Source organism: Balaenoptera musculus, chromosome 14 (genome assembly GCF_009873245.2).
Source record: "Balaenoptera musculus isolate JJ_BM4_2016_0621 chromosome 14, mBalMus1.pri.v3, whole genome shotgun sequence".
NCBI lineage: Eukaryota > Metazoa > Chordata > Mammalia > Artiodactyla > Balaenopteridae > Balaenoptera > Balaenoptera musculus.
In genome coordinates, this window is record NC_045798.1 from 7,061,072 (window position 1) to 7,088,612 (window position 27,541).

Below are 27,541 nucleotides of genomic sequence, written 5' to 3' on the forward strand. Positions count from 1 at the left end.
TCTTAGTATTTTAGTAAATAATATTAAATAGCATGATTTCTGGTTAGTGGTGTCTTAGACTTTAAATATGATATATTATCATTTATAAATGAATCAGAATTCAGTGTTTCTTATGTCTATGCAAATATTTTTCAGAGCTAAGTTGCAGTGTTCAGTGATTGCATTTCCTTTCTCTTACAATTTTTATTTTTCCTAGACTTAATAATTGCCTTGTCTTTTTATCTGCTTGCTTAGTTTTTTTTACATGCATAGCACTTCCTTTCCTCCCGCCTCCCCAGTATCTTTGCTTCAGTCTGAACTGATTGCCCTTGAGGTCTGATACACAGATTTCTAGGACTTGCCTTTGTCATCATCCTGGGAATTGTCTTCGCTTCTTTCCTGTATTGAATCTGTCCTTTTGTGTGGATTCTATATCTTCTTTCTTGGTTTAACTCTGTTTTGCTAGAGTACATCTCCTGAGAAAAAGAAGGCATAAGAGACAAATTTTGAGGCCTTCCATATCTGAAAACTTTTATAGTTGCAGTCACACTTTACTTTTTAAAAAATACTTTATTTTTTAGAACAGTTAGAATTACAGAAAAATTGAGGAGATAGTGGAGTGTTCCCATATGCCCCACACCATTTCCCCTGTTATTAACATCTTGCATTAGTATGATACCTTGGCCACAATTAATGAGCCAATTTTTTTTTTTTTTTAATGTTTGTTTATTTTGGCTGCTCCGGGTCTTAGTTGCCACATGCAGCCTTCTAAGTTAAGGCATGTGGACTCTTGGTTGCAGCATGGATGTGGGATCTAGTTCCCCGACCAGGGATCGAACCCCGGCCCCCTGCATTGGGAGCGGGGAGTCTTACCCACTGGACCACCAGGGAAGTCCCAATGAGCCAATATTGATACATTATTATTAAGTAAACACCACAGTTTATTCAGATTTCCTTGCTTTTTTCCTAATGTTCTTTTTCTGCTCCAGGACTCCCTCTAGCAGACCAGATTACATGTGGTCTTCATGTCTTCCTAGGCTCCTCTTGGCTGTGACAGTTTCTCAGACTTTTCCTGTTTTTCATGATCTTGACAGTTTTGAGGAGAACTGGGCAGGTAGTTTGCAGTATGTCCCTTGGGATTTGTCTAATATTTTTCTCATGATTAGACTAGGGTTATTAGGAGGAAAATCACAGAGGTAAAGTACCATTTTGGGCATATCATACCAGCAAGCCCTATGTTTTTTATTCCTTTATAGTCATTTTAGTAAAGTTTCAGGAGGGAGTGCATATGAACACTCCGTTCAGTGTGCCATATTTGTTTAGAACTTTACATGGTTTGGTTATTACTGTTCTCATTCATACACATTAATTGTATAATTTTAGTGTGTGTGAGTACATGAGCTCCTGGTTTTTAAAACTTGTATTTCTTAACATCAGACCTACAGAAAGTTGCAAAAATTGTGTGAATAATTTTCATATACCCTTCACCTAGATTCTGAAAGTTAACATTTTATAATATGTGCTTTGTCATTCGGTCCACATATAGTCTAAAGATTTTTTCAAAAAAAAAAAAAAAAATTTTTTTTTTTCCAAACTTTTTTAGAGTAGGTTAGAGATATAATGCATCTTCATCTCTAAATACTTCAAGGTCTATTTCTTAAAAACAAGGGCAGTCTTTTATATAACCATAGCAAAATTAGGAAATTAACATTAATATAGTAATCTAATTTATACATGCCATTCAATTTTTGCAAATTATACCACAAGTATTCCTTATACCAAAAGAAACTTTTTTTCCCTTGTTCAGGATCCGATCCAGGACTACATGTTGCATTGAGTTGTCACATCTCTTTTATCTCCTTTAACCTAGAGCAGATCCTCAGTTTTTCTGTCTTTTATAACCTTAAAACTCTTTGAAGATCATAGACTAATTATTTTATAGAACTACGCCCTCTAACATGGTAGCCTCTAGCCACATGTGACTATTTAACTTTACACTGATTATAGTTAAGTAAAACAAACAGTTCAGTTCCCCAGTTGCACTGGCCACATTTCAGGTGCTCAGCGGTCACACGTAGGTAGTGGCTGCGGTGTCGGGCAGCGCGTGGGGACCGCATCTGTCATCACAGAGAGTCCGTTGGCCAGCACATTGTGGAATGGTCCTTAGTTTGGTTGTGTGTTTCTTCGCGGTTAGATTGGGTTGTCGTGATGCACAGGAGCCCCTCTTAGCACTTCCGGTTAGGAGGCCCATGGGAACTGTGTGAGTGTCAACTCCAGTCACTTGGTGAAGGTGGGGTTTGCCAGGGGTCTCCACTGTAAAGTTATATCCTGCCCCTCCCCCACTGCAGTTAACATGTAACTTATGAGAGGGTAATTTAAGACTCTGTAAATCACCTTTTTCTCATCAAACTTTTACCCAGTAGCTGTAGCGTGCCCTGATGTGTCTTGCCTGAAACCACTAATTACTGTGGCGGCTGCCAAAGGGTGTTTTTTCTAATTCTGTGATTCCCTCTACATTTTACTGCAGGGAGTAGTCTTCCTTTCTTCTTTATTTCTGCTTATCAGCGTGGACTCATGGATGCTTATTTTATTCAGTGAGGTAGTCTTTTTTACTCTGTTTATTATTTTGATGCTTTGTCTTAGCTTTGGCCTGAGGGGTACGTGTGAAGCTGGCTTCTGTGGCCTTTTGACAGGTTCCTGTCATTCTTTGAGCACATCTAGACTTCCTGCCACAGCCGGATGTTCCAGGCCCATCTTGTACTTTTCTAGCCCCGGCCCTAAGTCCGTCATTTTTCCCTGGAGCCCTGGTTCCTTTAAGTGGAAGATGGTATTTAGAAACTTAAGATCTAGGTATGTTCATTGCTTCTGGGATGTCATTGTCTTTAATTAAAAACCCATCATTATTTGAGTAGCAGTGAAGCACAAAGGATAGGTAGAATGTTGTTTTCAGCTGAAATTACATGAATATTTCCAGGGATAACACTGACTTTTTCCACATTTATCATGTCAAATATTTTAAGCACACAGAAAGGTATAGAGTAATGCATTAAATCCCCATATACTGGCCATCCGTAGATACTGTTGAAAGACACTCTTCTACTCCTCTCCCTCCCACCCTAGAGGTGCCTGCTATGCTAATCGTGCTCTTGGTTATCCCCACTCTGTTCTTTTTACTTCTACTATATATGCACGTTGTTTTAAACAATATATAGTAATGTTGTGTATGTTTGTAAACCATATGTGAATTGTATTGCACTGTATCCTTCTACCACCTGTTTTTCTCTCTCAACATTGTTTCTAAGATTTGCCGTGTTGATACATGTAGTTTTTATTCTTTTTTATTTAAACATTTGTATGTGAAATATTTCTGGTATATACAAAGGTATAAAGAATAATATAACACATACATGTAGACCCACCACCCACCTTAAGAATTAAAATACTGTAGATGCCGTTGAGGCCCTCCATGTACCTTTTCTGATTCCCTCTGCCTTCTTAGAAGTAAATGTCTGTCTTTGTATCATCATGTTTGTATGGTTGCTTAGTCAGTGTTGTTTGTTCGGCATATCTTAAAACTATAAATGCTATCATACTGTATTTACTGTTCTGAAACTTTTTTTCCTTTGTAAGACTTATCCAAGCTGATGCATACAGCACTAATTCACTTGTTTTCATCCCTGTGTAGTATTCCATTGTGTGAGTAGTCCACAATTTATTTATCCATTTTCCTGCTTCCAGTTTCTTTTCGTTGCTGCTATGAGCAGCACTCCCATGACCACTCCTGTATGTATCTCCTCTGCCAACGTGTGCAAGTACCTCTAGGGTGTCGTTGCAGTTACCAGAGCTGCAAAACAAATGACCCCCAAACTGGACATATTCTGCTCATGGCCTTGGAGGTCTAGGAACTTGGACTGGGCTTAACAGGGACAGCTTATCTCGGCCCAGCATTATCTGGGACCTTAGCTGGAAACTCAGAAGTTGGGGCCTTTGATGATGGCTGTCGACTAAGGCTGCAGTTCTTTCCATGTTTCCTTCCATGTGGCCTCATTTGGGCTTCTTTGCAGCATAATGGCTGAGTACCAAGGACAGGTGTCCTGAAAGAGCTTCCTGACAGACACAGTGCCTTTCATGACTAGCCTTCTGGAAGCTTTCTAGCATCTTCTTTTTATTCCTGGTATTCTGATAGTCCATAACAGTGTTTGGGGCATAGGTTCTTCCAACCTGGAAATTAATGTCTTTTAGTTCTACAAAACTTGCTGATGTTATTTCTCTATTAATTTCCTGCCTCTCTCTCTTCTCTTTCTCTGGAACTTTTATGAGTAGATGTTGTATTGCATGGGTTGATTCTCTAAGACTTATTTATGTTTTAGTGTTCATCATGGCCTCTTTGTCCTTTATCTTCCAGTCTTAGTATTAATTATGTCTTTTCTCATTTTTACTTTCTAAGAGCTCTTTATTCTCTGCTAGTTTTTCAAAGCTTTCTGTTCTTGTTTTGTGAATATAACATTGTTATTTCTCTGAGGATATTAATAATAGCTTTCTTTTTTTTTAAAGATTTATTTATTATTTATTTTTGGCTGCGTTGGGTCTTAGTTGCGGCACACAGGATCTCCGTTGAGGCACGTGGGATCATTTGTTGTGGCGCGTGGGCTTCTCTCTAGCTGTGGCGTGCAGGTTTTCTCTTCTCTAGTTGTGGCGCTTTGGGTTCCAGAGCACGTGGGCTCTGTAGTTTGCGGCATGTGGGCTCTAGTTGAGGCACGTGAGCTCAGTAGTTGTGGCATGTGGGCTTAGTTGCCCCGTGGCATGTGGGACCTTAGTTCCCTGACCAGGGATCGAACCCACATCCCCTGCATTGTAAGGCGGATTCTTTACCACTGGACCACCAAGGAGGTCCCAATAATAGCTTTCTTTTGATACTTTTCTTTAGTTTTGGTTCATTATTTCTTCTAAGTTAACATTTCATTTTGATTTGAAGTCTGTTTCATATGGAATTTTTTTTTTCAAATGTTGGTTCTTTGGTAGGTTCACATTTAAGAGGGAGGCAGTAAAAAGCTATTTGGAGACTCTGTGTGCACAGATGGGACTTACTTCCTGGTACCTTCACTTACAAGCAGTCGTAAGTGATACACCAGGCATTTGGTTAGGGAACCTCCAGGTGTGAATGTGTCTTTTTTTCTGGGGTTGTTCAGTTTTCCCAAAGAAAAGTCTTCTGGTTTCTTGTCTGGAACCTATCAGCCAGGCTCTGGTGGCAGTGAGGGAGGGGAGAGTCAAGTGGGTTTTTTTTTTGAAGACTTTTCCTTAGTCATTTTCTCTTTATCTCTTTGCCTCCCCTTCCCACCCCGCTATCATACTTGTGTTTCCAAAGTTGCATTTTTCTCTCACAGTCATGTCTTCTATGCCCTGTTGCCTGGCTGAACAGTCCACTGCTGTATGGGATGGGAAAAGGCCCTGGGCTCTAACCCAGGACTTTGAACCAGCTTCCTGTGGTCAGCCTTGTGCTTCAACCCTGCCCACCACTGAACCTGGGGTTCAAGTTGTGAGCCTCTCAGGGTTATGAAGAGATCAACCTACTTGCCATTAGCATCCTTTATTCAGACTCTGGAAGTTGTAGCCTTGTTGCATCTTCATTGAAATCTCTCACTCGTTGCTGTTACCTCTTTTGTTTTCTCTTTAATTGCTTCATTGTTAATTTAGTGGGATCTCTGGATAAAAAGAAAATCCTGTGATGAATCTCTCTTCTTTCACCAGAAGTCTCACTTATGTATTTTTAAATAAATTACCTAATTATATTAGACTTTGGGGATTGTACCTTTACTCTGTGGAACTAACTTAACAAAAGGTAGTGTGCAAACAATTCCAAAGAGAACAATGCAAATACATTTTAATCTTTTCAAATACTGCTTACTTAAAGGGCATTGACTGAAATAAATTATTTGTTTTACTTTGTTTTGAAATAAATTGAAATTTACAGAAAACTTGCAAGAACTGTCGTACTCCTATATCCTAGGATCACCAGTTGTTAACATTTTGCCATATTTGCTTTATCATGTCACATATATATATTTTTTCACACACATACATTATATATATATATTTTTTTTTTCTTGAACCATTTGAGAGTAAGTTGTAGACATTGAGCCCCTTTACTCGTATACTTTTGGTATGTGTTTCCTAAGAAATACATCCATAGTCACAGAAAAATTATCCAAATAAAGAAATCTAATACTGATGCAGTCCATATCCAAATTGTTCCCTTATGTCACCTTTTTCCCCAGTCCAGGATCCATTCACTCATCTCTTTAGTTGCCTTTAATCTGAAACAATGTGTTAACCTTTTTCTTTCATGACACTGGCATCGTTGAAGAGTAAGGGCAGTTATTTTACAGACTGTCCCTCCGTTGATATTATAATATTTAATTTTGTGGTGCAATTCTTTGTTTTTCCTTGTAGCTTTTAGGAGAGTATGAGTCCCTTGGAAAAGAACACGAAAGAGTAAAGGTAACAGTTGATCATTCATGTTCTGAACTTCCTGTCGGGGCAAAAGCATTAGTTTGGAAGTCGAGAGATCTGACCCTTTCTCCCTTTCTCTTCCCCTCCTCTGTCCCCATCTGGCTATTTGAACTAGAGCGCTCACTTATCCTCTCGTGTCAGTTTCCTTATTTTCAAATATCTGCCCATTTAACTCACAAATTTGTTGAATTTGTTAATTTAACAAATATTTATTGAATGGCTATTGCATTTGAGATGAGATGAAATTTTTAGAAGAGGGTAAAATACCATACAAATGCAAATAATTATTTAATACTACTTAAATATAAGGTTTTGTTTTTCAAAACATTAGCTTTTGTGGGGTTGAGTTAATTATGTTTAAATTCTTAATTAAAACTCTGTTTGGGATCTACGTATTTGAATTCAGTGAAACCCCACAATAAGTAAGTGGGGTCCAAGTTGTTGCATAAAATGCAGGGTTGTGATTATTCAAGGTTAGTGAAACGGCCTGCATAGCTAGGTAGCCAAGATGTCTGGGGTTTCAGGGGCCAATTGTTATATCTGAAATCTCATCATTACAGGTATTCGCTTTGCCATTTACTGAGGTTTTAGTCAAGTTTGTGTTAAAAATATGTCCATTTTAACACTGTTTCTAATCAAGCAAAGCATAATAGGCTTTGCTTATTAAACAGGGGGCTTACACACAGCTATTTGTATAAACCAGTGTTTTGCTCTTCATTTTTTCCCTTGAATTATGTATATTGGCTCTGTGGCTGATGCCATACTTGCTGAGTATCTGCATAATTTTCTTTGTAGCTCTCTGGTGTAGTCTTAGGTTAGTTTTATATTATGCATTTTAAAATAAAAGGAATACATCTGAATATTTATTTTCAGTTATCTGAATTTTTCCTTTATTTTCATAGGATACATTAAATAAAACTGAGAACAAATTGCTTGATGCACATACTCAGATTTCTGATTTGAAAAGGTAAAATATATTGTCTTACTAATAAGCAAATGCCTCTATAACTGTTCTTTCAGGCCTTAAATATGTGTCTGTATTAAAAGTGATGAAAAAAGCTTTTCTTGGGGATTTTTAAGCACTTTGAGATTCGATTTTAATCCTCATCTTCCCTTCACCTGGAAATACATTTGATTTTAGCCAAAGATTTTTAAATGATTAAAATATATTGGTGGCTGTGCCTGAAAGGTGTGCATGTCCCCAAACATTATGTATTTACTTAGCATAGGTAAAACCTAAGTGATACTAAATCATTGAAAAGAATTTTAAGCAGTAGTCTAATTCACTGAATTATCTTTGTGCTCCAAAAAGAAAATAGCATTCACACCAATTTTGTGGTTATCTACTTTCTTAAAGACCTGGTTTGGGGACTGTATTCATGATCTGATTTGCTTACTTAGGAAAGGAACAGTTGTTAAGTGGTCCCTATGGCGAATGATTAGATATTTCTAATTGGCTTTAGCGTATATTTTTGTAGTTTTATTTGGAGATAAGTGATGTCCCTGATTTAGAGATTTTATTGCACTCTTAAGGACTTCTTATAGGGAAGAACAGGAACACTGTCTAGCTTTCTTGTCTGCTCAAGTCTTTTCTGTGAAGCATTCAATTCTAGGGATCGTTTGTTATCAGTTTGGTATAAGCATTAGCCCTGTTAGAGCTTTCTCCCTCAAACCTTCCTTGCAACAGAGTAGGTAAGAATTTAAGTTTAAAAGATGAGATGGAGACATATTCAAAGTTCTAAAAGACAGAAAGAATGCCAAGATATCCGCTAAACAATTAACTGGCCAGAGTGCTTATTTTCTCTTGGTAAGCTTGAAGATAAGCTTTTATTCTGAACACAGCACAAATTAGATGAGCTGCCTATAGGTTGAGAGTTGTTCAGAACAGGAAGTTCTTTTTAATAGCTCTGCTTTGGATGGTAAGCCTGCTTCCTCTTTTGTGAGAGCCTTACCCGTGTATATTTCGTATGAATACATACATATTAGAATTAAACATGTTAGAATTGCAATTTATTTGATTACTTGAATTTATTTTATTTTTATTTAATTTATACTGTGTGTTTTTATCTGTAGTAAAATTTCTAAATTTTTTTTTTACTTTCTGTATTAAATGTATTTGTTGTTCCCTTTTCCTTCGCTTGTAGCATATGAAATGCTCCTTTGTAGAGTTTTTTCTATTTGCCTTCCTATTTATTCTCTCTGATTTTTTTCCAGCTTTTTAAAGTGTAATGTGGCTTTTTACTATGAAAAAGGTTTATGCATGTGCAGCTCTTTTGTCACCCCTTTCCTAGAAGTGTCTGTTAAATAAGTAATTTGTAGTTGAGCTGTATTTTGAGTTTGTTGAAATGTACTTAATTTATCTTATTGCTTTTGAATTAGAACAATTTCAAAACTTGAAGCTCAGGTCAAGCAAGTAGAGCATGAAAATATGTTAAGTCTTCGTCATAATTCTAAAACTCCTATGAGACCCTCACGTGCCAAGTAAGTTACTTCGTTTAATCTCTCTGTAAAGCTAGTAATAGGTGCACCCTGTAATTGAATTGAGACACTCATCTGTCTAAATCGTGAGGAAGACACAGTTAAATGTCATCACAGAACTTGATGCGTAAAAACATCTAACTGTTAGATATTGTGAAAGCTCATATGCAGAGGCATTTGCCGAAAGGTAATGTAGAATCAGATTGGGAGTGAGGAGAATTGGGATGTTTTGTGGTTTTTGACTCTGCCCAGCTGTGTGACCTTAGGCAAATCACTTAATTTTTTGGAGCTCAGTTTTATGATCTGTAAAAACAAGGACATTGGGCTAGAACATCTCAAAAGGACTTTTAGCCCTAAACTTCCAGAAATTTTATTCCCATGTTAATGGAAGGAATTATGAAGATGGATCTGCATTACGTTGTGTGGATTTTTCTTTTTAGTTTTTCCAAATTAGCTTTGTTATAATCTAAGAGCATTATCTTGATGATTCATTTATACAGTAAGTTTTTTTCATATTAGAATTGTTTTTATTGTGATTTTGATGTAAATAAAGAGTATTAAATGCGTAGGTCATAACTTCCTAATATTGATGTTTTATCAGAAAAAGATTAACTTGCAAATGTTAACCTAAGTTGTAATTGTCAAATTAGAAACTTTTTCTAGATCTTTACTAATTAATATTAGTAGGACATAATGAATTATTGAAAGATAAGATAATGTAAATAACTGAAATTGGACATTTGAGATTGAACAAAAAGGAGGGCTAAAGTTGGAGTCAGGGAAGGGCCTTTCTGTGGAGGTACGCATTAACGGAGAGGGAAGACGTGCAGAGTCGTTCAGGTGGGAGGTGTGGAGGGAGGGGTGTTCCAGGCAGAGACAGTGCTCTTGCTGAGTCCTGAGGTAGGAAAGAGCTTAGTCTTATGTTTGAAGAACCCAGAGGAGGCTCATGTGGGATAAAGGAGCCCCAGATAAAATCACAGACCCATCATACATAGCTTTCTAAGCCAGGGTCAAGGGTTTGGATTTTACTCTAAGTCCATTGGGACACCTTTGATGGGTTTTATATAGTAAAATTGTGTCACCTGATTTCTATTTTTTTAATGCACCTGCCATGAGGAGGGGAAAAGAGTAGAAGCAGAGACACTAATTAGGCTCTTGCAGGGCTAGGAGAGAGATGGTGCTAGCTGGGTGGTGGCCATAGAAATGGATAGACGAGAAGGATTTGAGAAGATTCTGGAGGGTAGTACTCACCAAACATGGTTATGAATTGGATGGCAAGGTAAGAAAGGGAGGCATCAGGTAAGTCCTTTGTTTCTGTCTTGAACAGCTAAGGGTGTCACGTTGAACCAGGGAGGAGATGGGAAGAGCAGACCATGGGGTAAAGATCAGAATTTCCGTCTTGAAGATTATAGTTTGAGATTCATGTAAATTCCAAGTGGAAATCAAGCAGGTGATGATAAATTTCCGTTTGGAGTGCAGAAATAAGGCTGGAGTTACAGATATTGGAGTCGTCTTTCTAGATAGGGCTTAAAGCTATTGGATGGATGCGTGTGTTTAGTGAGAAGCAAGCCCAGGAGAAAGCTCTGAAGAACCCCAGTGTTTTGGCGTTGGGTAGAAAAGGAGCTGGCAAAGGAACCTGAGAAAGAGCTGCTGGAAACCAGGAGAAAGGCTGAAGCAGCTGTTGAGAGAGCCAGTGAGATGAAGGATGAGGGTCTGTTGGATTTGTAAGCTGGAGGTTCCTGATGACCTGGAGAGCAGTTGGCACGGAGTGATAGAAGCGGAAGCCAGTTGTGAATGTATCGAAGAGTGAATGAACACAATCTAGATGTCTAACAGCCTGAATGTCAGTATATTGTGATACATTTATGCATAATACTGCTCAGCATGACAGTGCACAGACTAGATTGGGGGTTGGCAAACTACAGCTCCCCAGCCAAATCTAGCCTACTGCCTGTGTTTTTTGTTTTTTTTTTTGCTCCGGGCTGCACAGCTTGTGGGATCTTAGTTCCCTGACCAGGGGTTGAACCCGGGCCCATGGCAGTGAAAGCGCGGAGTCCTAACCACTGGACTGCCAGGGAATTCCCATACCACCTGTTTTTGTAAGGCCTGTGAGCAAAGAATGGTTTTTGTTTTTAAATGTTTGGAAAAAAAAATCAAAGAATAATATTTCATGACACCTGAAAGCTATATGAAATTCAGCTTTCAGTGTCCAGAAATAAAGTTTTATTGGAACATACCTAAGCTTATTCATTTGTGTATCGTCCATAGGTGCTTTGTGCTGCAGTGACAAAGTTGAGTAGTTGTGACAGAGACTACCTGGCCCATAATACCTAAAATATTTATTATCTGGCTCTTTACTCACAGTTGCCAACCCCATAACTAGCCTGTCAACATGGTTTAATCTTAAGAACATAATATGGAACAACAACAAAAAACTAGTTGCAGAAGAAATTGGGTACTAGTTATATCGACTTTAGCATGTAAATCAGCTCTGCAGATCTTACGGGTCATACAGATGGAGTAAACGTGTAAAAGCACTCATGGGGATGCTGAACACAAATTTAGCATGAATGGTTGCTTTTGGGAAGAATGAGGTTGGAAAGGTACACGGGGGACTTCTGTGGTATCTGTATTGTTCCGCTCCGTAGAATTCTAAAGGATATACAGCAGAGAATCAAGATTTTATAAAGCGGGTTGGTTGGTGCCTGAGTATCATCTGGATGTCTTCATGCTTGAACTATTTTACATTTAAAAAAAATAAATTTATTTATTTATTTTTAGCTGCGTTGGGTCTTCGTTGCTGCGCACAGGCTTTCTCTAGTTGTGGCGAGCGGGGGCTACTCTTCGTTGCGGTGCACAGGCTTCTCATTGCGGTGGCTTCTCGTTGCGGAGCACGGGCTCTAGGCGAGTGGGCTCTAGAGCGCAGGCTCAGTAGTTGTGGCGCACGGGCTTAGTTGCTCTGCGGCATGTGAGATCTTCCTGGACCAGGGCTTGAACCCATGTCCCCTGCGTTGGCAGGCGGATTCTTAACCACTGCGCCACCAGGGAAGTCCTACATTTTTAAAGTGAACAGGAACCAATAAAGGATTAGTATCCAGAATATAAAGAACTTCTACAAGTCAATAAAAAAAGAGAACCTCCTCAATAAAAAAGTGATAAAAGAATATGAACAAGCTGTTCACAGAAAAAGAAACCTAAATGGCTAATGAAAATGAAAAGATGCTCATTTCACTAATAATTAGAAAATTGCAAATGAAAACAGTAATGGGATACCACTCACACCATCAGACAGGCCAGTCATTGTAAAATTTCACAAAGATATGAAGAAATAGGAACTCTCAAACTACTGGTTGGACTGAAAATTGGTACAGCGCATCTGGAGAGTGATTTGTCAGTATCCAGTAAGACTGAAGATGTGCACACCCCAAATTCCACAGTTCTAGTGTAAGGTATTTACCTTTGAGAAATTCTGACACATGTTCATTATGGCATTGTTGAAAGGTGATACATTAGAAACTAAACATCCACCAACAGGAGAAAGGATAAATGACTTGTGATGCAGTCATACTGTGGATAAACTATTAAAATGGTAGAGCTATATATATTAACATGGGTAAGTCTCAAACATAATGTTGAGTAGAAAAAGCAGCATTAAAAGGATGTGTACATTATGCCCTTTATGTAATTTTAAAAATGCAAACAACCATATATATGCTATTTATGTCTTACAATTAAAAACACATATGGTAAGATGTTAGCATTTATTAAAACTAAGTATGGGCAAGTGCTTGTTATAGTACTCTTTGTAATTTTCTAAGAATGTTTGAAATGATTCTTAATTTAAAAATTGAGGGGAAAAGGAGTGACTGGGAGCTGAAATGAAAATACTGATAGATAAAAGAGGCAGCTCTTAAAAAGTTTGGTTGTGAAAGGGAGGAGAGAGAGGAAGACAGAAGCTCCTGTCTCGTGGTTTCTATTTTCTCTCTGGAGTGTGATGCAAGGTTATCACCTGACAGTCAAGGCTGGGGCGAGAGGTTTGAGGAGAGTGGAGAGGGTGTCAGATAGTCATATTGGGGAATCGGAGCTCCTTAATTACGGAAAGATGTGTTGGCAGCCAGTGTTGGGCGTCCACTTGAGATAGTGATAGTGATTCTGTGGTGATACCCCAGTCTACACAGCTGGGCAGCTTTTTTTCCAGCAAAGCTCAACTGTAGGAGTACAGACACAGAGGAAAAGTGAGCTCACTGTAGTCAGACAGGCTTAGGTTTTGCTGCCAGTCAGGTGCGATGGAAAGTGAGCAGGGCAGGGGGTCCAGGCGATGAGTACTGATTACCAGGAGTGTGTGCTGGGGTGGCGGTGGGAGTGGGGTGAAGAGGAGCCCGAAGGCTAGGAGGGGCTGGTGCACAGGGAAGGGGAGGCCCAGGGTCGTGGGCGTCGCGGTGAGAGCGCCGTGGGGATGCTCGAGCACGGGAGCCACAGGATCTTTGGAGCTTTGATTTCTGAAGGGGGCTGTCTTCTCTGGGATGATGCACCCAGTGAGCGTCCTCTGCAGGGGCGACTGAGGAAGGGAGTCGAGTCGCTGGCGGGAGTTCGGGGCAGCTCCCGTGTGCGCGTGGAGGGCGCGCGGGGTGAGGGCAGGAGGCAGTGCGGAGAGGATGGGGCCTCGAGTGACTGGAGTGTACGGTGTGGTGAGCCTCAGTCGGGCCGGGCTTCACAGTCTCAGGGAGGAACGTCATGGTCTAGAAGTGCACTGTTCAGTACAGCAGTGCCGGCCCCCACAGCTGTTTAAAGCTAGCTGCGTTGCAAGCGTTCACAAGCTCGTGTGTATGTGGCCGGTGGCCACGGTATTGGGCTGTGCACATGGAGGGCGTTTTCTGTCTTCACAGAAAATTCTGTCGGCGGTGCTGGTCTGGGAGGAACAGGCAAGGTGCTCTTGCTTCACCTCAGGGCCCTGAGCTCGACGGGGCATAAAGGGTGTGAAGTGCGGTGAGGGGCTGGGCCGGGGTGTTCGGAGCCGGGTACACGTGACGGTACCTGAATCTGGACTGTTCTTCTGAAACCAAGAATAACAATTCGGTTGGAGCTGAAAACTGTAAAATAGAGTTCATCTAGCTAAAATAAGATTGTTTTATGCGGTTCTTAAATTCCTGTGTAAATGTGGAAATACTATTTCAGAGCAGGTTGTTTTCTGTATGTGCTCAGTCTACACTGGAGTGCAGACCGTGCAATGCCTGAGAACACTTTCGTCCTCACAGCACGCTGGCGAGCTCCGACGTCAGCCGGCGGAAGTGGCTGATCCCGGGAGCAGAGCATTCCATCTTCACCGGGCAGCCTCTGGACACACGGGACAGCAAGGCAGACAGCCACCCTGAGGACACCTGCCTTCCTGGGTGAGACAGCTCCGTTGACGATCATATTTAGAGACTGTTAGGTTTTCTTAGAGATTTCAGTTGCCTTTCAAAGTTCAGGAAGTTGTAAAGAGCCATCTCCTTGTTCCTTTTATGTCTTAATTTTGAGGATCTGATTTTTACTTTATTTTGAAAGGCTAGTGCTTTTCGGAAATTTTCCTTTTGTAGGCCGTGCAGAGCTATCTCCACCTGTGCCGCTGGCGTAGTGGTGTGCCCTGTGCGCGGGCTTGCAGTTAGGACGAGAGGTTGATCCCCGCCCTCCATATGGCTGAGCCCCCCTGAGTAACCTCGTTCATTTACTCCAGAGTGCCATATAAATATTATACTTCTGTATGCTCTAGGCTGTGAAAAGGATTGGGAAGCACTGGTCTATTCTATACAGGCTCAATTGTATTGATTTGCCTTGTAAAGCATACGTATTCATTGTGGAGTAACTGTCAACCCTCATGTTATTCCCCTAGTAATCCCAGTAAACCATCTTAGTTCAGGCTGCTACAACAAATTACCCTTGACTGGGTGGCTTAAGCAACAAACAGCTATGTCCTACAGTTCTGGAGGTGGGCAGTCTGAGATCAGGGTGCCAGCATGGTTGGGTGCTGGTTCTGTCCTCACATGGCCTTTCTTTGGTGCATGTGTGCAGGGAGAGATCAAGATGTCTCTTCCTCATTTTGTAAGGGCACTAATCTCAGCATGGGGGCTTTACCCTCATGATCTCATCAAAACCTAATCACCTCCAAAAGGTGAGGACAAGAATTCGTCATAAGAATCGCATTCAACATAAGAATTTTGGGGAGACGCAGATATTCCATTCATAGCACTGTGTGTCTTACAATTATTATTTAAGGTACCATTCTCCTCTGGAAAAGGATCCTTCACCTGGAAGTTCACCGACAAGTTTATTGATAAAAAAACAAAGAGACACTTCAGACACACCAATCATGAAAGCTTTGAAAGAATTTGATGAAGAAAAAGTATTTAAAAATTGGGGCACACAGACAGAGAAAGAGGATACCTCAAATAGTAAGTGTTTTATTCCTTGTTTGATAGAAATATAGATATATAGGTCTCTTCCCCTTTCTCCCCCAATTATATTACCTTCTTAAAATGAAATGCCTCAAGTAATAAAAAGTTAAATTTATTTTTATGCTGTTTCGGCCCCATTGCAGACAGTTGAATCCCCTAGTTGTTAATTTTTTTTAAAGTAATTAATTAATTAATTTGGCTATGACGGGTCTTAGTTGCAGCACATGGGATCTTCATTGAGGCATGTGGGATCTTTTGTTGCGACGTGCTGGCTCTTCATTGTGGCGCTCGGGCTTCTCTCTAGTTGTGACGTGCGGGTTTTCTCTCTCTAGTTGTGACGTGCGGGTTTTCTCTCTCTAGTTGTGGCGCTCAGGCTCCAGGGCGTGTGAGCCCAGTAGTTGTGGCACGCCGGCTTAGCTGCCCCGCGGCATGTGGGATCTTAGTTCCCCGCCCGACCAGGGATCAAACCCCCGTCCCCTGCATTGGAAGGTGGATTCTTTACCACTGGACCACCAGGGAAGTCTCCCCCAGTTGTTAATTTATCATTGTCGTCACATACGTACCTTTTCAAATGACATATTATGTTCTGATTATTAAAGATTTACATGGCATTCTTAAGGATATTTGAAAACTTTCCATATCAATTTGTGTTACTTGCACACATCAAAAAGTTTTGACAGGCATTTGGTGTTCATAAAGTGAGATGTAACATTTCCTACTCTCCCTTTCTTGGTTACTGAGCATCTATCAGTAGGACAAGAAGTATGTTTAATACTGTTTATTTCACAGGTCCGGGCACTTGTACTTTCTCTGGTGCTTATTTGGTTGGGCCTGCTAATTACGTCATTAACATCTTTGGCATTGCATTTCCAAAGCAGTATCTGCTAGTAAATAAATTAGTGACCTGCTTTCTAAAAATAAACTCTTGAAAAATCACCTTGAATGCCAGTTGTAAACAGAGAACCAGAATGAATTCATTAAAAACTCCCGCATTTTTCTTCATCAAGCATTTTTTAGCATTGTAATGTGGTGCATTTTGCAAGTAATCATTATAATCTAGATGGTGAGAAGAATTGCTTGCTTGGTGTAACCATCTGTTAATAAAAAGCAGATAACTGAAGCTAGGTTTGTTTTGTTTTTTTGTTTTTCTTTTTTTACATTTTTCTGTTACAGAACTAGTGACTCCTCGGCAAACTGACACTTCAGTCAATGCAAGTCGGTCCCCAGAGAAAGGTGCCCAGCAAAGACAAAAGAGATTTAATTCTGCTTCACAGAGATCGTCATCTTTACCACCTTCAAATCGTAAATCAAGTACTCCAAGTAAGAGTTAGAGGTTTATGTCTCTCAGGCTTGGAAGAGTGGCATCTGAGCCGTACACACTGTTTGATGCTTTCTGTTTCCCTTACACTCTTCCTAGCACCTAGTACAGTGCTCTGAACACAGAATCCCTAAATATGATCTTGTTCAATAACACCGTCTGATTGCACAGTTACTATGACTATAACTGAAGAAATTCTCACCATTTATCAAAGTGAGATTTTTGAGTGTGTCCCACAAATGTCTTGCAACTAATACCACTTCACAGTTTTTGAGACAAACTCAACTAGATATTTTGACAGCTATCTAATTAAACATTAGTTCAAACAAATTAAGCTAGCCTGAAAAATGATGTCTTTTTCCATATATTTACCTAAGGTTACTCAGCATTAGTCACCTTTTTCTTTAGCCAATTATACGTATGGTCTTAAAGTTAAGCATTGGGCTTCTGTATCCTTAATTTCCATTTCCATAACTGCTGAGGAGATTTGTGTATGACTGTGTTATTAGGAATGTTCACTAGTGCACTGGTGTTTCCATCTTATTTCCAGTTGACTTCTAAAATCCTGAAAAACCAGTTTTGAGTCAGAGCGCTGCAACTACAGTCTGATACACTAAAATCTTGCCAGTGGTTTCCTCTAGATGTTAGGATTATGAACTATTTTTACTTTGTATACTCTTATTTATCTTTCAGAAAGTTTTACAATGAAAATGTATTCTTAGTTAGAAATAAGGTACTGAAAAAGAAGCTATGCTCTGCCAACCTAGCACATACATAGAAGGAACAGACTGTCTCCTCTTCGTTTTCCTCTGTAGCAAAAAGAGAGATCATGTTAACACCAGTGACTGTGGCTTATAGTCCAAAGCGATCCCCTAAAGAAAATTTGTCCCCAGGATTTAGTCATCTACTTAGCAAAAATGAAAGCAGCCCGATTCGGTAAGTTCTCTAAAATTGTTGAATAAAATATATATAGTATTGATTTTTTTAAAATGTCAACTTATGCCTCTAGCTGTCACTAATTTTTCAGTTGTTAATGGGGATTCTGTGGATTTAAATCATTTAAATAAATGTCATACTAAAAATAAAAAAGTACTATAATACGTGAAAACAGTTTTTAAGTATGTAAACTGGCTACTATAAAATTTAAATACTGCCTCAGAACCTCTTCCAGCTTTTGGATATAGAATGATAATTCTTTGTTCTCCTGAAAAGGTATAAGATACAGGGGAAATTGGGGGCCATTTGTACGAGAAAGTGGGCTGCCCTGGTATGGCCCTGGCACTAAACATAAGTTTACCTATGCTCCTGAGAAAGTTGTCCCCTCTGAAGTGTGGTTGGAAGTGTGTGCTGTGGTGGGAAGACCACTGACTCTTAAGACATGAGAGCTGGTGGCCCAGCTCCGGCAGGGTCTTGGGGAAAACTACTGAAGCACGTTGAACCTCAGTTTCCTCTTCTATAAAACGGGGATAATAATGTCTACCTGCTTATTTCATATGTTTGTTACAAAGATCGGATGAGATAATGTATTAGTAAACGCTTTACGTCGCCAGTATGTAAATATAATTTTGTGTTAGAAAATATAAATTAAATTTCAGTTTTAAAAAATTATATGACCACCTTTCTCTTTTAAAAATATGTGAATACGTAAGTTAACTGGATGCCAGCTCATCTTTCTAGTGGAGATAGAGAACATCAGTTAACACTTTTTTTCTCACAAGTAACTTGCTTCATTCAATAGATTTGATATACTTTTGGATGATTTAGATACTGTTCCTGTGTCTACAGTACAACGTCCCAATCCAAGGAAACAACTCCAGTTTCTTCCTCTAGATGACTCAGAAGGTATCTTTTCCTAAAAAATTATCAGTTATGGTTTTAGTCTTTCATTTTGTGAGTTTCTGGTATCTTTTCAAGGTTCTAAATGTCATTATATCCTGCACTTAAATCTTTTTTTACCCAAGGGCCTCTAAAAATAAGCATTTGTGACACTCATATTGTGTCAATGTTGTTATCCTCATTGGAAAGTTGGGAAACCGAGGTACAGGGGATGTTAATGTTTAATTACCAGGGCCATACTGTTCAGTTTTTTATATTCTGTAACTTATATGCACCTTCTTTTTCTCATTTATATTTTAAGTTTCTTTTTCTCATTTATCCTATAAAGTTATAAGATAATGTATGTGAAATCACTTGGGTAGGCCCTTAAAATACTAACTCTGTAATGTTGGTATATGTCCACTAAATGTGTTGTTTAGTTTTTAAACTTTTTTTTTGCTTTAAGTTTATTTAGGGAAGTTGTGAAGATTGTCAAACTGAGGGCAGGGCTTTTAGAATTCTGTGGAGAAAAAAACTGAGTATATATGATTGATTATGTATGTCTTTTCATTACATTTTTTTTGGCTGTGTAGCAGCCATTTTCAGAAAGTGAAGTTGGGTAACATATTTAGTATGTACATGCTCTGGCAGAAGAGTTGATAAGAAATAAAAGAAATTTCTTTTCTCTCTGACAGAAAAAAAATACTCAGAAAGAACCACTGACATCCATGTTAATCATAGCTCTTCCCCTGAACCGTTGCCAAGTGGAGTGAAGAAAGTCCCTGTGAGATCAGCCTGGGAGAAGAATAAATCAGTTAGCTATGAACAGTGTAAGCCTGCCTGCGTACCACCACAGGGTAATGATTTTGAGTATACAGCAAAAATTAGGACCCTAGCTGAAACGGAACAGTTTTTTGATGAACTTACAAAAGAAAAAGACCAGGTAAAAACAAACATAAAACAATGTCTTAAATCTTTTTCTGCACTTAATGCTTATGTCTGAGGAATAGTCAGAAGGGAATTATTGAGTCAAACCCAGGAAGTTACTGTGGATGCCACACAAAGCTGCACTAGAAACATGTGTGAGCCAAGCTGTTGTTACTAATTGTGACAGAGGGAACTTATGTGAAGTCGAGATGGACAAGAAAATACTAGGCTGAAGTCTTTTCTTTCCATTCTGTTATAAACCTCCCTGCCACTAATTAGAATTCTTCTATTTTTATTTAAACATTTTTTTGTGTTAACAGATTGAGGCAGCACTAAGCCGAATGCCTTCTACTGGAGGACGAATCACTCTGCAGACAAGGTTGAATCAGGTGAAGTGTCTTACCCTGAGTCTGCTTTGGAGGCTTGATGCTAGTCAGTGCTCCATTTAACCACGATGATTTTTTAATATCACAGTTTTTAGGCACACTGAAACAGTCGATCAAAACTTTTAGCCTTTACAGGAAGTGTTTGGTAGTGATAGCATATTTTATAACTGCATGCTAGCTTTCAGGAACAAAAAGTGATTTTACCTTTATACTTCTAAGAAAAAGGTGTCATGCCATCATGTTTTCAAGAAACTAACTTGGGAGCAAATGGCAATATGGCTATTAACAGATTTTACATTTTTAAGGCTCTCACATTAAATCTCCCTTTTTTGTGTTTGTTTTTTCCTCCCCAATCTGCAATTTATTTCTGAACCCCTTTCCATTTAGCAGACATATAAAACAGTGGCACTTTGCAACTGGAATAGATGTGAGGTTAAAAAGAGAGATGTGATTCCATTATTGAGCAGGAGATGGTGCAGGCGAAGTGGCCCGTGTACATTTTTTTTAGTTGCTTTTCAAAGAGAATTAAAATGCATGAAACCATGGAACATTTTAAATCTCTTTTTGTAACATTTTAAACATAACAGCGAGGATATGTCTCTTATATAACTGCAAGCTTTGGCTTTTCAATGCCTTAATGTCAGGAAAAGTTCAGTTTCAGATTGATCTGTGAGAAAGACACACAGAAAATAGCAGAGGTCTTTTTCTAGGGCCTGTATCCTTAACTTCTCTTTTTTTCTGACTTTCTTTCATTGTTTTTGTTGTTCTGAACGTTTTTATTCAATAATTTGTAAAAGTCAACACATAAAATTCATTTTAAAATAGTTTAGTGGGGGGACTTCCCTGGCGGTCCAGTGGTTAAGACTCCATACTTCCAATGCAGGGGGTGCAGGTTTGATCCCTGGTCGGGGAACTAAGATATCCCGCATGCCGTGAGGTGCAGCCAAAAAAATAAATAAATAAATAAAATAAAATAGTTTACTGGGAAAGCAGAAGGAAAACTTGTTGATACTCTAATTCTAAATGCATCTGAAACTTTTGTTTAATATATTTTTTTACATAATGATGATAAGCTCTTAAAATAAGACTTAAAGGGCCCTAGGTTCTGTTCATATATGTCAAAGCTATTTCAATCCAGTAAGAAGACAAATGGCAGCAAAAAAGGGCTGAGGATGCTTGTATATGATTCATAAGCAAAAAAGGTAAAATTGGGCAAAAAAAATTGAAAAATGCTTGGCCTCACCAATGAGTAAAAAACCCCCACACATTTAAACAAAAGCATCATTTTTAAACTATCACATTGGCAGGTATTTAAAAAACAAAAACAAAAAACCACCAGAACCTGGGCTAGGGAAAAGCTTATCCTTGTACACTGCAAGTGGAAGGAGAAAGCGTCACAGACTTTCTGGAGTTCAGCTTGACATGTATCCAAAGCTTTAAAATTTTACATTTCTTTGGACCTAGCGTTTTTACTTTTGGGAATGATTCCTAAGGCAATATTTATAGGTATGTGTAGAGGTATGTTTCAGAATATATATTGCAGCACTATTTGTGATATATGAAATTAGAAGCAACCTAAATTTCTACTAAAAGATTCTTGATTAAATATGGTATATCTGATGCAATATTGCACATTAATTTAAAATGATGTCATAAATAAAGTATATTCCGTAACAAGAAAAGTTGAAAAACATTCTGAAGTAGAGTTTGATTCTGATTTTATTTTTCTTGAAAATGGTGTTCCTATCTGCAGAAAAAAACAGGAAAGGGGAACAGTGGTTGTTACTTCTTGCTCGTCTGTCTTCTAAAAATTCTAAAATGAACGTGTAATTTTTTTTACAATTTAAAGTTGTTGAAGAGAAAATTTTTAAGTTTTATTTCAGGATACCATTGGAGTTAATATCTAATAAAGTATCTAAAATGATGAATATATATTCCAGGTACTATTTAACAGTAGTACTATTTATTTAAAAGTAGCATTTGTTACACTGACTCATTGTGAAATATCTTGTTTCTTGGAAAAGTCTCCTCCAGCGTTTTTCCTCTTTTTTAACCTAGAAATTTTTGTCAGAAGAAAGTTATTTGATATACTTGTAAGTGGGATATGGCACCAGTCAAATGTGTCTGTTTCTTCTGGCGAAATGTCTGAAGAACCTTCTAGGTTCCTCTTGTACTGTTCTCAGTTCAACGGAGTCAAATAATTCTCTCCTATTTAATGATAAGCAGTTATCTTGAATGGTTGAAAAGTTGATTTATGTTTAGTTTAAAAGAAATAATGTAAATGACGATTTGTGTAAAAACCAAAATGATTGTATAATTTTGATGTTTTATACTTGCTCTTTTGCTGAAAGAAAAGTCATTTTGATGGTAATTATAGAATCGGTGAACTTGATGTAGAATTCTAATTAAGTTTTTTCCATGATTTTCACCCAGGAAGCCTTGGAAGATCGTTTGGAGAAGATTAATCGAGAGCTGGGTTCAGTTCGTATGACATTAAAGAAATTTCATGTTTTGCGCACCTCTGCAAATCTTTGAGATTTGTAGCCATTAAATTTTGAGACAGTTTTGTTTGCACTAATGTGTAATTATGCACTCAGAAAAGGCAAACTATTTTGTACTGTTTATAAGCTTTCAAACAGTAGTTTTACAATCATGCTATTCTTTACACTTGCTATTTTATACTTCAAATGGCCACATATTTTCAAGATATTTTTGTTATTCTCAGGAATCTCTTGTATATTTTACTATTTAAAAAGTATTATTTTTAAATAGTATATGTATCCAATTTATATCAAGAATAAGGAAATGTAAATAGGGGAGACAGCTTTGTTTCTAAACAAATAGTGTTATCCTTTTACCATTAACTTTGCACACCCATTTTATAAACTTGTTCTACATTGTGAATATGATTCTTTTTTTTTTTTAAATAAATGCTTAAGAACAGCCTCCGTAATGATAGACTAATACATGCTGAATGCAAAAAAAAAAAAAAACCAAAAAACAGCACACCCTGGATTTAGTTGTGTTGAAGTTTTTTAAAAATAGTAATGTAATTCGTGTTTGAACCGTGTCTTAGAGTGAATATTGGAATAGTTAATAATGGAAATGTTGGAAATAATGGAATATTGGAAAGCTTTGAAAGTAATAATATCTCAGTTTGTTTCCCTTAAACTTCATTATTTGTAAGAAAGAAAAATGATAGAGATGTAATTCTCTAATTTTGTGATAGATGTAGTACTTTTCAGAAAAGTTTAACAACTGGGGAGTTGTAGCTTTCTGCCTATCATTCTGAATATAATTTGTGTCCCGCCCTTGACAATGAGGTGATAAAGCTTTGATGAAATATAGGCCACCACTCAGTGAGGTTGTAAGAGCAACCCCAGTTTCCTCAGTGTACGTGGCCTCAGCTGTCCGATCGTCATGAAGACATTTTTAACCCCTCTCCACCCCCGCCAAAAAGAAAAATAAATACTCCCATAGTAGCTGCTGTAAGAACAGTAGGTTGAGATGAGAGCAACCTTCCCTGCTTGTTACTGGACAGGGAACGTGTCTAGATAGAGCTCGGTGCCTTTCACGTGGCCTTGCTGGAGGGCTCCGGCGCGCTGCCTTGGCAATGCCTCCTGGCTCTCAGAAGTAGGACGTGGGCAGGAGGCTGTGCTCTGATCGGGAGCATAGCAGGTAGAGGTTCTGACTGCTGGTCAGGTCCAGGCTGCTTAGCTGCCCACTTTTTGGTGGCCAGTCAGAACCCAGTGTCCACATATTCAAGCTCGGTATGTGTTGACAAACAGACTCATTCCAAACTTTCACCATTGATTCCCACTGATTCCGGTTTTACAGTTTGGTTTACTTTTGAGCTTTTTCTCCTTCTTCTGTGGCTCTTGATAGCATGTAGTTATATTGAGCCAAGCCACCCGTTATTCCATTAGGGTATATGTATGCCTTCGAGCAGGGATCTCAGATAATCTTTGAGCACCCTTCACCAAAGCTTCCCCTGCCTGACCTCCGGCCTGGTGCCTGCAGCCTCCCTGCTCAGCTCGGGGAATTCTCAGCAAGCGGGGGGTCGCCTGACAGCTGCCTCTCTTTCTCCTTCCTATCCGTGAATCAAACCTTTGCTTCCAACTCCTGCGAACTGTTGAAGACCTCCAGCTAATCAGAGTTACTCATCAGCAGAATCAAGTGCCTTATTCTTGGTGTTTTTTCCTAGTCTTTTTTTCTTTTTAATCTCCTAGTTATAGTGAAGAAAACGTTCTTTTTAATCAAGTTCCAGGAGAGCTTGTGTCAAGACTTAATAACTGGATCGACTTTACCAATGATATTCCCTTTAATGTGTTCCTATACATGACATTAAAAACTAACTTGAAAATTATTAGGATGTTTCATTGTTCCCTACTTTTATTGTAAAGTCTATTACATTCTTAAGAATAGGAAATTGCCATTTCAGAAGAGATGAGAGTTTTCTCTTGTCAGAGAGTTATCTTCTTAGTAGTCTTATTCCAATCTTAAGCCCCATTAAAATGTCTTCTGTACCTCTCAGAAAACATATGCTTTGATTTGTGACGTGTGTAATAGATTGGAAGTATCAGTCACTTATTTAAAATTAAGAAAAAAATTTTTTTTCTTCGTAGCTGTGAAGAGGGACACCAAGGAAAATCCTTTCAGCCGTCTTTCCCTTTGGTAATGTTTAACGTACAAATACTCCATTTAAAAACAACCTGAAAGCTGGAGAGGTGGCAAGCTTAAAAAGCAACTGTTGTTGCTGTCTGGGGCTGAGCTGCAGTTAGTAAAAAACCTAAGTGAATCTTCCACTTCTGGGAAGTGCCTTTTAAAATGCAAGTAGAGTTACTGCTCTCTTTTCCCCTGGACCTACCCCCTTCCTTCCCCTGAAAAGCCTCCTGAGGTGGGGGTAATGTCCTCTGTCCTTCGAGGGTCCCAAGTAGATGTAGCTACTAGGCAGCGCTAGGACTGCGGCAGCTGGGCAGGGGACAGGCGAGCCAGACAGACCTGGGTCACACCCTGCTCAGGGCTGCCTTCCTCCACGTAAAGATAAGAAGCTTCCTTCCATCGTGAGAGCTTATGTAAAGTGCCTGGTGTCTAGTAAGTTTTCAATAAACAGTACATTTCTGATTCATTCTGGGTTATTAAATAGGCTTTTGAAGTAGCGATTTCAATGCTTTCTTAGATAGAAAAGTAGACTGTGTCCCCAGCGATTGACTTAAAAACTGCCTTGGGTTGGTTGACATTTGTTAGGTGGTCTAAGCTGTTCTCTCCATCTTTTTGCAAAAAATGAGCTTTCTTAGAGTTTAAATGAGCTTCCCTCTGGTGTGTTTTTTTTAATGAGTAATTGATAACTTGTCTAGTGTAAGTTCAGAAGCCCTGTGATCTTAAGTAAAGTAGATGATTTTGGGGTTATTTGATACAGGCTGTTTTACCAAAAAAAAAGTATTGCCAATGTAATCAAAATAATTGCACCTTTGAATGTTCCATAATTAGACTTCTAAAGGTGCTGGCCTGTGACACAGGAGCAAATGAAGGAAGTGGCTGCCACTGAACGTTTGGAAGATCTATATGAAGATTATGATTTGCTTTTGGAGTTTGATAAGCAACCAAAATTTGTTCCCCTTTTTAACTCAGAAAAGCCAGGTGCTTTGCTGAATACTATTTGAATTCTGAACTCTGTACTTACAAATGTAGAAAAGTGTTAGACATTTTTGTCATTTTAATTTTTAGATATCTCAAAAGCAGTTTTCACTAAATTTTAATGTGCCATTTGTGCTGTGAGTCTTTAAGAAGCTTTAAAAAATAAGTACATGTCTAGAGCCCTTTAGGAATCATAAAGGTAAATCGTATTTACCCATCATAAGTGATTGTACATGGTTATGAGATTTGCAGGTCTGATTAAACCAATTATATTGCACAGATTTTGCAGGAAATAATTTCCTGCCTTGCCAAGAGTTCTGTGGCGGTTTAATAATATATTAAACTACACCAGTATTCTTAGGACCTGTGTTAAGCCTTCCCCTTTTGATCTGTGTTTTATTTCAGCAGACCCCTCTCAAATACGAGGAATCAAGCCATAAATTTGCATTTGCTGGACATTATATGTCATGTCATCGCTGTGACTACAGACTTCAAAGATAATGTTTTATTCACAATTTCACTGGAACAGTGACCAATATAATGTGAGAAATTTGCTTCCTGTAGTGCTGCTGACATTAGACAAAGACCAGTGCTTGTTGCAGTTTTTAAATCTAGTCAAATGCTGGAGTAATGAAATTGTAAGCTCCATGAGAGCAGGGACCATCTCCTCTTCATTCTTGAATACAGGCACTTAATAAATATTTGTGGATACGAATAATTGTGATATTAGTGTATTTATTCCTACCGGCTAACTGTGGGATCTGGTTTTTAATGATGTTAAGTCTTCCGAGTTACTGGTCTGAGGGCAGTCATTGCAGGGTTACAATGGCAGCTGTCCAGGTGCTCCATTCCGACTGGGCTACAGGCAGAGCCTCACTCTGGAGATCTGTATGCTCTGAAACCCTTTTTTTTTTTTTTGCTTTTTACTTTTATTATTAGGTCAAAGCAGAAGTACAGGGAGAAGTAGCAGCAAAAGGGTCTGTCATCCAATCCGGTTTCCACGGGCCCTCAGGCAAGGAGGACGGGTGTACAGGAGACAGATGATGACTCAGTCCCTGGCCGACTCGGAACAGCATTGGGGCTGAAAACCTTTAATGGGTCTTAGGGCACCCCTTGGTGGAGGGAAGGAGTTGAGGGTTTAGTATTTATGGGGACCCCTTCAGTTGTCTCCGTGTGATCATAAGGCAGGTGTTTTGAGGCAAGCTGTGTTACAGTGGCTCTCCTGGCCCATTCAATGTCCAAGGAGATGGGACAGCCTTTGGTCAGGGTTGTTCTCTCTCTGACTTGATCTGAACTCATCTTGGAGCGCTTTAACTTGAGCTTGATAAGGCGGTGGTACTTAGTGATAGGTAAACTACCCATAGGTTTTGGGTGTGCCCTGTTTAATTCAGTTACTTCAGATCTTGACAAACAAGGCCATCCTTGCTCAGTCTAAATACACGCTTTGTGATTTCCTTTAAATTTCACTCAGTACCCTCTTGGTCCAACTGGAGCGTCCAGTCGGGAGGGAACATCAAGATGAAGCTCTTTCTGATCCTCTGCCGGTTCCCTGAGGTCAGGGACTAGAACTTACCCTCTGGCTACTATTACTCTCATGACTTCTGATGACCAAAGAGCATTTTCATTTTTTGGTCCAGACCATATTTGGGATCCTGAGGAGAGAACTCCTTGATGCCTATTTCTGCAAATCGGGTCGGTAACTGATGCAAGTACCCAGCATCAAGGTTTGGACTTAAATTAACTACTTTTGGTTTGTCCACACATTCCAAATGCCTTCCGAAGTCTTCCGCACGCAGTTCGTTCCCCTTGATTTGTCATTTTACTCCCGAAAGACTTGTTGTTGTTGTTTTTTTTCCCAATTTCTGCAGATCTGCTCGTTCCCTTCCCCTCTTAGTGTTCGCGAGTCTCCCTACAGGCGAGGCCAATGGTGTTAAAAGGGCCGAGAGGTCGTGGGCCGGGTCCAGCGCCTGGGGCCTCCCGCGCGGAAGCGAGCCCCGGGCTTTCGGGGGTCGCCGGGGCGACAGCACGACCGGCGCCGGAGCGGGGCCACCAAGTTTGCC

At 39.2% G+C, this 27,541-nt stretch overlaps 1 protein-coding gene across 13 annotated transcripts in view; it reads left to right on the plus strand.

Moving 5' to 3' along the window:
• The window catches only part of MPHOSPH9 (M-phase phosphoprotein 9), a 54,877-nt gene extending 28,681 nt beyond the window's left edge, over positions 1-26,196 (plus strand). For 6 of the 13 annotated variants that reach the window (XM_036874852.1, XM_036874850.1, XM_036874857.1 and 3 more), the window contains 11 exons: positions 6,430-6,477; positions 7,392-7,456; positions 8,869-8,970; positions 14,223-14,357; positions 15,220-15,395; positions 16,572-16,718; positions 17,532-17,652; positions 18,455-18,558; positions 19,227-19,474; positions 19,779-19,847; positions 22,278-26,196. In XM_036874852.1, coding sequence (XP_036730747.1) covers positions 6,430-6,477; positions 7,392-7,456; positions 8,869-8,970; positions 14,223-14,357; positions 15,220-15,395; positions 16,572-16,718; positions 17,532-17,652; positions 18,455-18,558; positions 19,227-19,474; positions 19,779-19,847; positions 22,278-22,379 — 1,317 coding nt within the window. In that variant the 3' untranslated portion in view covers positions 22,380-26,196. Of the gene's footprint in view, positions 1-6,429; positions 6,478-7,391; positions 7,457-8,868; positions 8,971-14,222; positions 14,358-15,219; positions 15,396-16,571; positions 16,719-17,531; positions 17,653-18,454; positions 18,559-19,226; positions 19,475-19,778; positions 19,848-22,277 lie in introns of those variants that run through there. The other 7 variants (XM_036874861.1, XM_036874854.1, XM_036874855.1 and 4 more) reach the window with 6 other exon arrangements.
• Positions 26,197-27,541: the final 1,345 nt, after the last annotated feature.